At 33.9% G+C, this 11777-nt stretch overlaps 3 protein-coding genes across 3 annotated transcripts in view; 2 read left to right on the top strand and 1 right to left on the bottom strand.

Moving 5' to 3' along the window:
• The first annotated feature begins 260 nt into the window (after nucleotides 1–260).
• On the top strand, nucleotides 261–4280 carry LOC113237764 (leucine-rich repeat protein soc-2 homolog). Its single transcript, XM_026474404.1, has one exon. It carries the CDS (start codon nucleotides 545–547, stop codon nucleotides 2246–2248), a length of 1704 nt encoding a protein of 567 aa, XP_026330189.1. The 5' UTR covers nucleotides 261–544; the 3' UTR covers nucleotides 2249–4280.
• A 1186-nt stretch (nucleotides 4281–5466) lies between these two features.
• On the bottom strand, nucleotides 5467–6680 carry LOC113237794 (ras-related C3 botulinum toxin substrate 1). The gene is made up of 6 exons (XM_026474458.1): nucleotides 6523–6680; nucleotides 6318–6433; nucleotides 6075–6224; nucleotides 5889–5971; nucleotides 5645–5805; nucleotides 5467–5566 (listed from the first exon to the last, which is right to left on the bottom strand). The coding sequence occupies exons 2-6, from the start codon at nucleotides 6431–6433 to the stop codon at nucleotides 5489–5491; spliced, it is 588 nt and encodes a 195-aa protein (XP_026330243.1). The 5' UTR covers nucleotides 6523–6680; the 3' UTR covers nucleotides 5467–5488.
• Nucleotides 6681–6936: 256 nt separating this feature from the next.
• LOC113237766 (testin) overlaps nucleotides 6937–11777 on the top strand; it is an 8472-nt gene continuing 3631 nt past the window's right edge. Inside the window, exons 1-5 of the mRNA XM_026474406.1 lie at nucleotides 6937–7055; nucleotides 7158–7287; nucleotides 7837–7989; nucleotides 9706–9785; nucleotides 10484–10642. Of these exons, the coding sequence (XP_026330191.1) occupies nucleotides 7158–7287; nucleotides 7837–7989; nucleotides 9706–9785; nucleotides 10484–10642 (522 nt within the window). The 5' untranslated portion in view covers nucleotides 6937–7055. The remainder of the gene's footprint in view (nucleotides 7056–7157; nucleotides 7288–7836; nucleotides 7990–9705; nucleotides 9786–10483; nucleotides 10643–11777) is intronic.

The following is an 11777-nucleotide window of genomic DNA, read 5'->3' as shown; positions in this document are numbered from 1 at the left end:
TGCACTGCTGATTGATGATGGTTTTTTTAAGTGATATTGGTGATAATTGGACAATATTCCGGTCAAAATGGAACTGAGCAACGCACAACCAAACAAAAAAAAAAATATCTACTATTCCTGTCCAACTTGGTTGTACGACCAAGTATACCATTTCACATCCAAATAAATAAAGTATACTAAAAAAAAACAATTTCTCTTATTTATTTTATAATATGGCAACAAATTTCATTTTCGCAAAGATGTAAAAGGCGAATACATGCCCGTTGCCCATTTATTTCCTGCTAGTATTGTGTTAATATTGGAATTACCTCTATTTAAAAGGTTTAGATAATTCACATGATAATAGAGAAATAATCTAAAATAATACGTTTATACCAATTGTGATGCGAGAGTGGAAATGTTTGTGGCATACCTAAGTGCTCAGAGATAGGTATTGATTGTTTCGTGCAAAGAGATGACAAGTGAATTTTAGAAGATTGGAGCTAGTTTCTGAAAGGAACAAAATTTGTTTTATTAATATCGTTACTGTTACAAAATCAACAGCATGAATTTAGATAATTCATCAAGAGAAAACTCTGAAGCAATGGATTCCATTGGCACAGTAAGCCCCAGAGAAAAATATCACAGTATGCGAGAGAAGAAATTATCAACAGCGTCTCTTACTAATACAGAAGGAGCTCGACCGAAGGTGGTCACGGTAAAACATCCAGAATCCAATAAACCGAAACCGACAGCTAAGAAAAATAAACCCATACAAGCAGACCTTGATGTAATAAAGGAATTCATGCGATGCCGCGAAGAAGGAACAAAACGATTAGATCTTAGTAAGTCGTCCATCACCTCGTTACCACCGAATGTTAGGGACTTAACACATCTTGTAGAGTTTTATTTGTATGGAAATAAGTTGGTTGCACTTCCGGCTGAGTTTGGTTGCTTGACAAATTTACAAACATTAGCATTGAATGAAAATTCTTTGACGAGCTTGCCAGACTCCTTAGCCAACTTGAAATGTTTGAAGGTTTTGGATTTGCGACACAATAAATTGAGTGATATACCTGAAGTAGTTTACAAGTTGACATCTCTAACAACATTATTCCTGCGATTCAATAGAATTAAAGTAGTTGGAAATGGTATCGCTAATTTAACAAATTTAACAATGCTGAGTTTGAGGGAAAATAAAATCAAAGAACTGTCATTTGGCATCGGGAATTTGGTGAATTTAGTAACATTTGATGTCTCTCATAATCACTTGGAGCACCTACCCCAAGAAATTGGCAACTGTGTCAATTTATCAACTTTGGACTTGCAACACAATGATTTATTGGATATACCAGAGACCATTGGGAATCTTCAAGCTCTAACCCGTCTGGGACTACGATATAATAGACTTACCGCCATACCATCAACACTGAGTAATTGCAAACATATGGATGAATTCAATGTAGAAGGGAACTCTATATCTCAATTGCCTGATGGCCTTCTCGCCAGTCTCAATGAGCTTACAAGTATTACATTATCCCGAAATTCATTCATAAGTTATCCATCTGGAGGTCCAGCACAGTTTACTAATGTATTCTCTATCAACCTGGAACATAATCAAATTGATAAAATACCTTATGGTATATTTTCAAGAGCAAAGAATTTAACAAAATTAAATATGAAAGAAAATTTACTTACATCTCTACCACTGGATATCGGCACATGGTCAAATATGGTCGAGCTTAACTTAGGAACTAATCAATTGACAAAGTTGCCAGATGATATACAATGCCTTCAAAATCTAGAAGTTTTAATATTGTCTAATAATTTACTGAAACGTATACCTCCAAACATTGGAAGTTTGATGAAATTGAGGGTTTTAGATTTGGAGGAAAACAAACTGGAAGTCCTTCCCAATGAAATTGGATTTCTTCGCGATTTGCAAAAATTGATTGTACAATCAAACCAGTTGACAACATTGCCACGATCAATTGGCCACCTCACCAATTTAACATACTTAAGTATTGGGGAAAACAATTTGCAGTACCTTCCAGAAGAGATAGGGACTCTTGAAAATCTAGAGTCATTATATTTGAATGACAATCCAAATTTATGCAATCTTCCATTTGAATTAGCTCTATGCGTTAGTCTGCAAATCATGAGTATTGAAAATTGTCCCTTGACAGCTATTCCACCAGAGGTGGTATCTTCTGGACCATCACTGGTAATTCAATATTTAAAATCTCAAGGGCCGTATAGAACTATGTGATATCAGGATGATGAGTATCTGCCAGGTGGTGATGGCACTTAGAGGATTTTAATCCAGGTGAAATACCAAACATTTTGAAAATGTATATTCTGTTGCACACATTTCTAAGCCTAGACTTATTTGTCAAGTCTAAAATAATTTTGTCATCTTTTTACATGCTGTACTAGATGAAAAAAGGCAATAGTATTTTAAATTTTATAGGTGTAGCAGAATCGACATCAAAGTTCTAAAGATGTTATAATCATTTATTTCTACAGAAATCAATGATTTTTTCATATCTTCTTCCATATGTAAATGTTATCTATTCATGTTTCCTTCCATTTAAATGTTATCTCATTTAGACACATAGAATTTATATGTATACAAATATATAGACATGTTGTAAATAGTAGCATTATGAATTATCCAAAATTGCATTGTTTGTGTCAACCAGTTATTTTATAATAAAGTTATGTATTCAAATGTTATTTGATGCAAGTATTTTTCCTTTTAGATTTATACATTTAATTGCATACTATTATTAAGGTATTAGTCCTAAAGGAATTTATTTAGATGCATGATTAAAAAATGAAAAATCACAAAAATATATCTATGATTGTTTGTAATTATAAAGATGATGTATATATTGTATGTTACTTGATTATGCACAATAAATGTACAGAATCAATGGTTATGGTTATGAGACAACTTTTATAAAAGGATTTTGAAGCCAGGTAAATGCTAAGAATGTTGATATTAGTAATATAAAAAGTTGTCTTTTTTAATAATCTTTGTTTATCTGAATAATTGGGATTGGAAATTGTTCGTAGTTTTAGAATTACTTACAAACAGTAATTGAACATGATATCAACTCTGATTTTATCAATGGAACAAAGCGAATGAATTAAATGTGAGCTAAATGTTTAGGGAGATGAGATTTGTTAGGTACATTTTTATTATTTTAGAATTTGTACTAAGACAAGAGTTCTTATACCATAAAGTAGTACACATGTCCTATAAATAGTGATCTATAATCAAAGTGCCGACAGTTTAGGTCACAACTAACAGGTTTTGTTATTTGTGTTTGCAATATTTTTTATTGCACAAGGTTTTTGTTGTTACCTATAATGTCGCACCATGAAAGATAGTTCAGTATTTACAGGACACCCTGTACAAGAATATCTTTTACTGATTCTTGCAAAACAAATGTTTACATAGTCAGTATATTAAAATCATATAAATTCCACACATTTTAGAAAAATCTTTTTAACTACTTACTAATGAAAATTTAACCAATAGATCTCAAACATTTTACAGTATTCAATTATAATATCGTATTAAGTATGCTACTTTAGGTAACACAAGATATGAAATCAGGATCGGAACTCTCTTAGGTTATTGTGATTTTTTCTGCATAATTGTGTTTAGGTGATGTACCATTTAAGTAATGTTTAATAGAAATATGTTAAACGGCGTAGTAATTACGTTTGAAGCGTTACTTTCCTATCATGTTGCATTTATTTTTGTTTTATTTAGGAACACTAAATGTATTTTGTCAAATGTCATCTGGAACATAAGTTTGTATTATTATACTGTAATGTACTCAGTGTTCTTATAAGTTACAACTTTGTTAGTATATAATACGTAACACGTAACATTACTTATGTATCATGTTGTATACTAAGTACAGATGCGATCAACGCTACTCTTTTCGCCGAATCTTAATATAAACCTGTTTCAATAGTTCTCTTGGTGTATTGAATGTGTACTTTAGAATAAAATAAATTGGTGTTTAATGTTCTCTATTAATGCAGAACATATGTAATGCAGTTTTTCTAGTCATTACTGTTATTGTCAAACATTTTAATTCTAATCCTGAGATTTCCCTGGTGAAATTGAATTCGTATTTATAGCATAATGTCAGTCAGTAAAATTCATATTGAGGAGAAACTGCAGTGTTAAATTATAGTTTTGTTGAAAAATTAAAATTATACTTACTTTTTTTAAACTTTCGACCCTACCTGGGAATGTTGTATGGATTAATTATAACGTTATATTTATGTATCAGTGACATGTAAACATGTTAAATAAAATTAATTCATCTAAACTCATGTTTTCTTTTAAATTATTTAAAGTAAGGTAAGGCAAAATAATAAAGTTCAGTATAGTATAGTATAATATTTATTCATAAATTGCGCCTTTGTTCTTTTATAAATAATTGAATAATTAAGTATAATATATACAATTTTAATAATCAAAGCTTTACCTGTAAATCAAAGCAGTCTATACAAATGATAATAACAAAATCGTAACTGCAGTTAAGCTAAAATGCCTTTGTCCTTATTAAGTCTAATATTTTGACATATAAAAATATTTTACCTATAAAACACACTTTATTGTTACTAGCGATGTAAACAAATAAATCAGCCTAACATTAAGCGAAATATAAATGCTGTACATCAAATAAAAGATGACTGCATACATTTCCTTTGCCAATTAAGACAAATTGAACACTGCAATAAGGTTTTGTTGAAATGATATTGTCTTAGGGGGAAATATATATAATATTCACTGCAGTGGTAGGTCAACACAATGTCTTGATACAGTGGCAAAGTTTTATAGAATGTTCACTGAGGTGCCTAGTTATCTATTTTCCACCCAAGTCCATCAGCACAAAAAATACTAGATGTTTGTTTGTTATTCATCTTAAGAAATATAATAAATGCTTACCATGTTTTGCTAACATATTAATTAAATTGAGTATGTTAATACACTCTAGCTTCTACAGTCAGTCCTTATTTAAAATTGCATAAAGACTAATATCTCAAAACATTAAAACTTTGAGGTTCATTCGCGAATATAAAAATAATGTTTTAGTAATTTTCATTCACAGTAACAATTTGTTTCTATCCATAATCAAATTTGTAAAAAGATAATCTTATATCTACTGTATATCTTTGGCATTTCCATTTACTAAACATATGACATTATAAACATAATAAATACAAAAATTATGTGATGTCTTCTATAAACAGCTTTCTTGTTGAATCAAGGAGAAAATAATTTATGGCACTTAAAAAAATTAATCACAAAATATTCATAATTTTATCAAAATGTAACTGTTATTAAATGTTACACATTTATTAAATGATACAATAAGACAAATAATAATCCTAAATTGGCATAGAAACATATTATTACTGTCAATAGGAGATTCCTGCCTGTCTGTCATTGTTTTAGCCATGTTTAATATAATTATATCTACATTATTAAACACTTCCTTTGATGCCTTTTCTGAGGTTCTGGTCTCAAAACTGCTCGAACTGCTTCATCAAACACCTGCAAGTACAAGGTTTTATTTAAAAATATACAAAAGCAAGTAAATATTACAAATATACATTATGAATAAAACTTGACCTGTTTGAGTCCACGCTGTGTCAAGGCTGAGCATTCCATATATTTTACAGCTCTAATTTTATTTGCCAATTTCTGACCTTGTTCCCTTTTTAAAGGAGACATTCCTTGTTCTGATAGCAAACTCAATGTTTCTCTGTCATCTCTCAAGTCTATTTTAGTCCCTGTTGATGATATACAGTTATAAGGGAACAGATACAAATATTATAAATAAACAGTTAACATTTATTTATTTTGGACCACTTACCAACCAAAATAATTGGTGCATCTGGGCAGTGATGTTTAATTTCAGGGTACCATTTGGAAGTAACATTTTCATAAGAAGATGGACTGAAAAGACAAATGTAATATATGAAAGATGTTCAAGGTCAATTAAAAAAATATTTATTGTTATAAACATAGTCTACAAACACTTATTATACGGCTTATTCACCTTGTCACACTGAAGCATATGAGGAAGACATCTGTTTGGGGGTAACTTAGTGGTCTAAGTCTGTCATAATCTTCCTGTCCTGCAGTATCCCATAGGCCTAAAGATACCGCGACACCGTCTACCACCATAGGCGCAGAATAATTATCAAACCTGAAAATATTTTAGTCTCGAGTAATTTTGAGTGTAGGTAAATACAAGAATTTACTTTAGTGACAGTACAATTTTCAGGTTTGTCTTACTTACACTGTAGGCACGTATTCACCAGGGAAACTGTCAGTGGTATAGGATATCAGCATACATGTTTTTCCGACGGTACCATCTCCCACTACCACACACTTGATTGGCCTTCCAGAAGACATCTATAAAAGAATGTAAATTATTGACTTACAAAGACCTATGAGTCATTTAATGCAGTCAATCAAGAAAACACAATATTTGTCAACATTACCTTATTGATTAATAGTTTCGTTTGTGTTAAATAGTATTATACATACAACAAAGTGTTATTAAATTAAAACCAATGAAATAAATGCAATATTTGTATAAACTCGTGTAGAAAACGCATTGAATGAAAGATGGATGACGGACACAGACAAAAAATATTTTTGGCTGACAGACATTTTAAGAATGCTTTAATTAAGTTTCCTACTATTAGAATATATATTTTTTAACGGCAACTCTAAGGAGCGCTGCCGCTGCGGCAATGATAAGTAAAGGTCTAGGTAAACTGACCTCGTCCGTTCGCGTTTATTTTGCAAACAGATATTTTAAAATAAAAAATCGAGCAAGATAAAAAAGTCTATGGTCTTTAAAATAGTAATATTAAAATATTGGTTGTTCTGTGGTATTGGGTGGGTATTGGTGTTCGTCCCGAGCTTAATTGAAATTTCCCCTTTTATTTGATTTTATTTACTTTTCATAATATTTAATGCGAACAGAAATAGTATTTCTATTATTGTGCTGAGTAACCTAATTTTCAAGGTAAATTATATGTATAAAATTACGGAGTAGTCATACTTATAGGTTTTGGTTTTACATCATGTTATTTGTGGGATCTTATCATATTATTATATATATTTTTAGATGGGTGATTCATGTGTGGAGACTCCAGAGGCGCCGGCTTGGTTGTCTAAGCTGGAAAGCCAGCGAGAGAAACTTAGTAAGGCTCGGTTAGGACACGATAGTGGAGCCGGCGCTCCTTGCAACTCTTGTGGTACGTTGTGAATTTGTAGGATTATTTTAAACATAAATTTTGTATAAATAAAGACAACGACTATTTAACTACCTAAAGTTAAGTTCTGCGGTCAAGATTCACCAGCGAGCCTCAATTTAACTTATCTACCAACTATGGTTATAATCTGATTAAAACAATTATTATGATAAAGTACCCAATGTGTTGATTATTTTTATCATCATGACAAGATAAATCAGTCTTCTAGGTCTGGTCTCTTCCTATCTATTGAAATTGAGGAGCATTGAATACAAAAACAGATAAGTCACATTTAGCCTTGTTCTTTTAATGCCATACAGTAGATTTTGTACATTTCTATGAATAATTTCTCCAACCTAGACAGCAACTGCTAAATCCTCCCTCAAAATTAATTACAAATGGCACAGATCATCTGGACACAATGCCACAAATCCATTCAATGAGACTAGAATCTAAAAGCTAAATAAAAGCTCTTCTGTATAAGATTCATGTTTGTTGGGGTCTGCCTTTGTGTCTTGGAAACATCATTAATTTACTACTAAAATTTTTTAGGACCATCTTGTCCTGGTTTGGACTTACATTTTTGGCGTAAGGTGTGCAGATCATGTCACTGTAGTAAAGATGTTCACGACGTGCAGGATGATGACTTGTCAGGGTGGGCACAGTTTGAGCTGCTTGGGACCCCAGGGCCAAAGAGAGGATCGTGTAAGTGTTGGAGACGTCATACTTATTTACTTTTTAATCTAAATTGTTTTTAGTGCACCATAGTCAATAACACGGGAGCTTAGGGGTGCGGTTCCAATAGAGATGTGGGCTGTGAAGCAGTGTAATGGTGTCCACCAAAGCTGTGCGAGGTAGCTAGGCGGTGCAAGGCGGCTAGCTTGCACGCATACTTTACACACATTTTTCGCTCGCATCTCTTGCACATATCTCGCGCTGTTTTGTATGTCAGAATACTTAGCTCCGCTTGCCCTTTTTCACCGCGGTTATGCTTAGCAAGGCTAGCAAAAAACAAGTAATCCTATTGGTGGATTTTTTCCTTTCACACCACTTAGCTACCTCGCACATCTCTGGTAGAAACGCAGTTTAATAGTTTTGTCATGTCTGTAAAACCGTTCTTTTGTATTAAATTAAAAAATATTTTTATTTGGTAGGTAAGTACTTGAAATCATCACAGTGATTAAAACTACTCATTCATAGGTCGGATTCATACGAGAAGAATTTGTTATCTTTTTTTTATATCATTACAAACATTTAGTAGTTTATAGTACACATGCGTTCATATGAACTATTTCATAATCATTGATTTTATAATAAACGTAATAATGCATTTTTAACATGAACATGAACTTCTGATGGATTTTGCATGTTTTCTGGTATTTTATAATAAAAACATACATTGTGTTTTAAAACCTAATTATATGTCATAATTATGTTTAAATTACTGTGTTTTTGGTTAATTGTAGTAAATTATTGAATCTCAACGACATATAGCATGTAGTTGGTACTTGGTGTAACGGGCTGGTGTCTGCAGCTCGACGTCAAGGCGCCTATTTTGCGTGTGGTGGGTGCAGGGTCTTACTCGTGTCACCCAAGCTCCTCCAGGAATCTCGGCAACCTCCTCGGTTTGCTGAAGACTTCGGGGAGCGACCTTGGCACTCCAAGGTACTTTGCCCTGTAGTTGGCCACGCCGCAGCACTGTAGTAGGATGTGCGCAGCCTCCATGTACGCTCTGCATACAGGGCTGTCTGTGATACCTAAATTGAAAAGGTGTTTATTGTATGGACCATGACCTGTTAGGGCGGCAGTTAGAGTGCGAAAGCTCTTGCCTTTTAAGTTTAATTAGTATTCGAGATAGACTGGCGTTGAGCGTTGGGAGTGCTTCCCTCGCCTGTCTACAAACCGTAAGGGTGGTCCATGTATTATTATGTAAAGATTTTGTACCTTTGTGTATAGTAGTTCTGGACCATTGGCAGGGGAGGGACACTATCGGTTCTGGTCCTACAGCGTCCGTCTCCGACCCTTTCCTGGCTAGTTCATCTGCTGCGTCATTGCCACGTGAGCCGCTGTGTCCTTTAATCCATTGAAGAGTTACGTGGTTTTGTATACATACCTCCATGAGTGCTTGATGGCATAAATAAATGAGCCCTGAGTTTATGTCATAGCTGTTCAGTGCTTGTAGTACTGATATACTGTCGGAGAGTATTCGAATGGAGTGGCATTGCATGTAGTTATTCAAGCAACTTATTTTAAGAGTCAAAATTGTATTCAAATAAGTCTAAATTGTAATATAACAAAATCGCTAAAATTGTCATTTATTTCTGTAACTTGTAGAGACAATGAAATCATTTAATTCATCATTTGTGTTATCTATTGAGAGGCTAATCAGCACTTTACCAATAAACATTCATTTCTTTGCAGTGCCATTGATCAAAATTAGAGGAGTAACTGATAAACCTGTGAAAGTAGACTGGGTGCCTCCAAATGCCTCCACTGAGTTGGTAAGTCATTTTTATATGTCGTATTTTTTATTGTTTATATTTATGAAATAGAAAATTTCTGATAAGTACTATGAAGAATAAACAACTATGATAAGGATGGATGTAGATAATGATTTGTTTTTGAAGATAATGAGTTGATTTACGAAGAAACCGATTTTTTTATGATACCAAGTGACACAAGTGTGAACAAATCATGCCTGGTGGCAAGCAACACACCCGTTCATAACAGATGCACTGCCACTCAGTCACTGATAGTAAATCACCAAGATGTGAGGGGCACTGCCACCGCGATCACCCTGAGACATAAGATGACAAGTGCCATGTTCCTATAAATTCACCAGCATCCTTACCCTTCAAAACCGAAACGCAGTAATGTTCACATTACTGCTTGGCGGCGGAAATAGACAAGGTGACAGCACTTCTCTGGACAATTTCTTTCACAAGGAGCTCTACTGCTACTAGTAATATTTTGTAGTATTAACCTATGTACAAACATCCCTCTACTAAGATTGATTGATTTTCTCTAAAGGTAGATATCATACAATATTATGTCAATCTTCAAGCTTTATTCTTCTTATATATTGCTGTTTTCATTACTTTACGCCCAAAGCATGGGCTTAAGATCCATGTATACATTTTTACAGGTCTCTTTGTGTATAATAATACATTATAATGTTTGTTGCCATTTTGCCTGATAGGTATCAGAGTACATGTCGTGTCTGGGCCCGATGGCGCCAGTGTCAGGCTCCGACGCGGCGCGGCGGCGGCGCGCGCAGCTCCGCACACAGTTGCCGCCGCACGATGTGGCGCCCGACGTGCGCGCGCACGCCACAGACCAGGAGAAGTCCGAACACACTGTAAGTATTTCTTATATCTGTTACAAGCGAGTAACGTGGCTATTCTTGCGAGTGTTTACAAGGCTTTATAAGTTAAACAATAAAAAACAACAGTAAAAAATTATGTGTACACATATATAAATTAATATAGCAAAGTATTTACTGTTCAGAACTCAACCCTGTGTGTTTTAAGGGATTGTTTATGCAGAAATGAAAATTAACTGTTTACATTCTTCTGGCTCCCAAAAAGAGGTCACAAAATATAAAAGCACTTTAGCCCTTGGTCCTTAAAAATACTATATCAATCTTTCTATTTGAAGATATAGCTTGTTCCACATCAAACTGGATATTTGGGTAAATTCGTGATTCCTATTTATTTTCAATTTTCAGACATTCTACACGTAAAATGTTGGAAGTCATATTTCGCGGAAAAATTTAAGTAGAGACCCATCGTTAGTTACTATTGCGACTATTGCAAAAGTGTACAGGGAATAAAAGTATGCATACAAGATTCATCAATTTATGTAAACATTTTCTGTTTTACCTATTGTCCCCATAAATACACATTGCGTATACGCGACATGTGAAGATGGTCTGTGAAGCTTTCAGATTTTTTCCAAAATGTTAAGTTTCTGAGTTGATGACGTAAAACATGAATTAAATTTGTAAACAAATTAATAATGACAAGACCCAGTACAAAGATCTATAACGGACACATAGAAAAATTTCATTGACCTACTAACTCGACCTGTAGCTCAGTTGGCAGAGTAACGCCACGGTACGGCGTGTACAGTCATATACACAAGTACCTAACCCCCCCTCCCCTTCCCCCCAGGCCGATTTTGGCGACCTTTTGGTTCTGAGCACAAAAATGTGGAGAAAATTGTTAAACACAGTTAATCTTTAAACTCTGAGCCGTAACATTTATTTTGGTATGACTCCCTGGTCGTCTCATTAGTGAATGACGTTTTAAGAAAGTTTTTAAGCCAATTTGATCTTTAACATATGGTTCTTACTTAAATACAGAACACAAATTTCAACTAGCTTTAGTAAGGCCGTCGCGCGTCGTGGCCAAGTGGTTGGTATAAGGATTGCTTTGCAAATTGAGGCAAGCATGGTTCGAGTCAAGCATGGTTCGAGTCAAGCATGGTTCGAG

The sequence above is a fragment of the Hyposmocoma kahamanoa genome, unplaced genomic scaffold (genome assembly GCF_003589595.1).
Source record: "Hyposmocoma kahamanoa isolate Upper Pololo Valley unplaced genomic scaffold, ASM358959v1 94, whole genome shotgun sequence".
Taxonomy (NCBI): Eukaryota; Metazoa; Arthropoda; class Insecta; order Lepidoptera; family Cosmopterigidae; genus Hyposmocoma; species Hyposmocoma kahamanoa.
Note: the sequence above shows the minus strand (reverse complement) of the source record. Positions and strands in the feature narration are given on the sequence as shown.

What these genes read in the sequence shown, in the direction of transcription:
- LOC113237794 (XM_026474458.1), bottom strand. Translation starts at nt 6,433, where the DNA reads ATGTCTTCTGGAAGGCCAATCAAGTGTGTGGTAGTGGGAGATGGTACC. An exon ending in TGCACCAATTATTTTGGTTG is followed by an intron (nt 5,806 to 5,888) that starts GTAAGTGGTCCA and finishes TATCATCAACAG; the next exon opens with GGACTAAAATAGACTTGAGA. An exon ending in CACAGCGTGGACTCAAACAG is followed by an intron (nt 5,567 to 5,644) that starts GTCAAGTTTTAT and finishes TTGTACTTGCAG; the next exon opens with GTGTTTGATGAAGCAGTTCG.
- LOC113237764 (XM_026474404.1), top strand. Translation starts at nt 545, where the DNA reads ATGAATTTAGATAATTCATCAAGAGAAAACTCTGAAGCAATGGATTCC.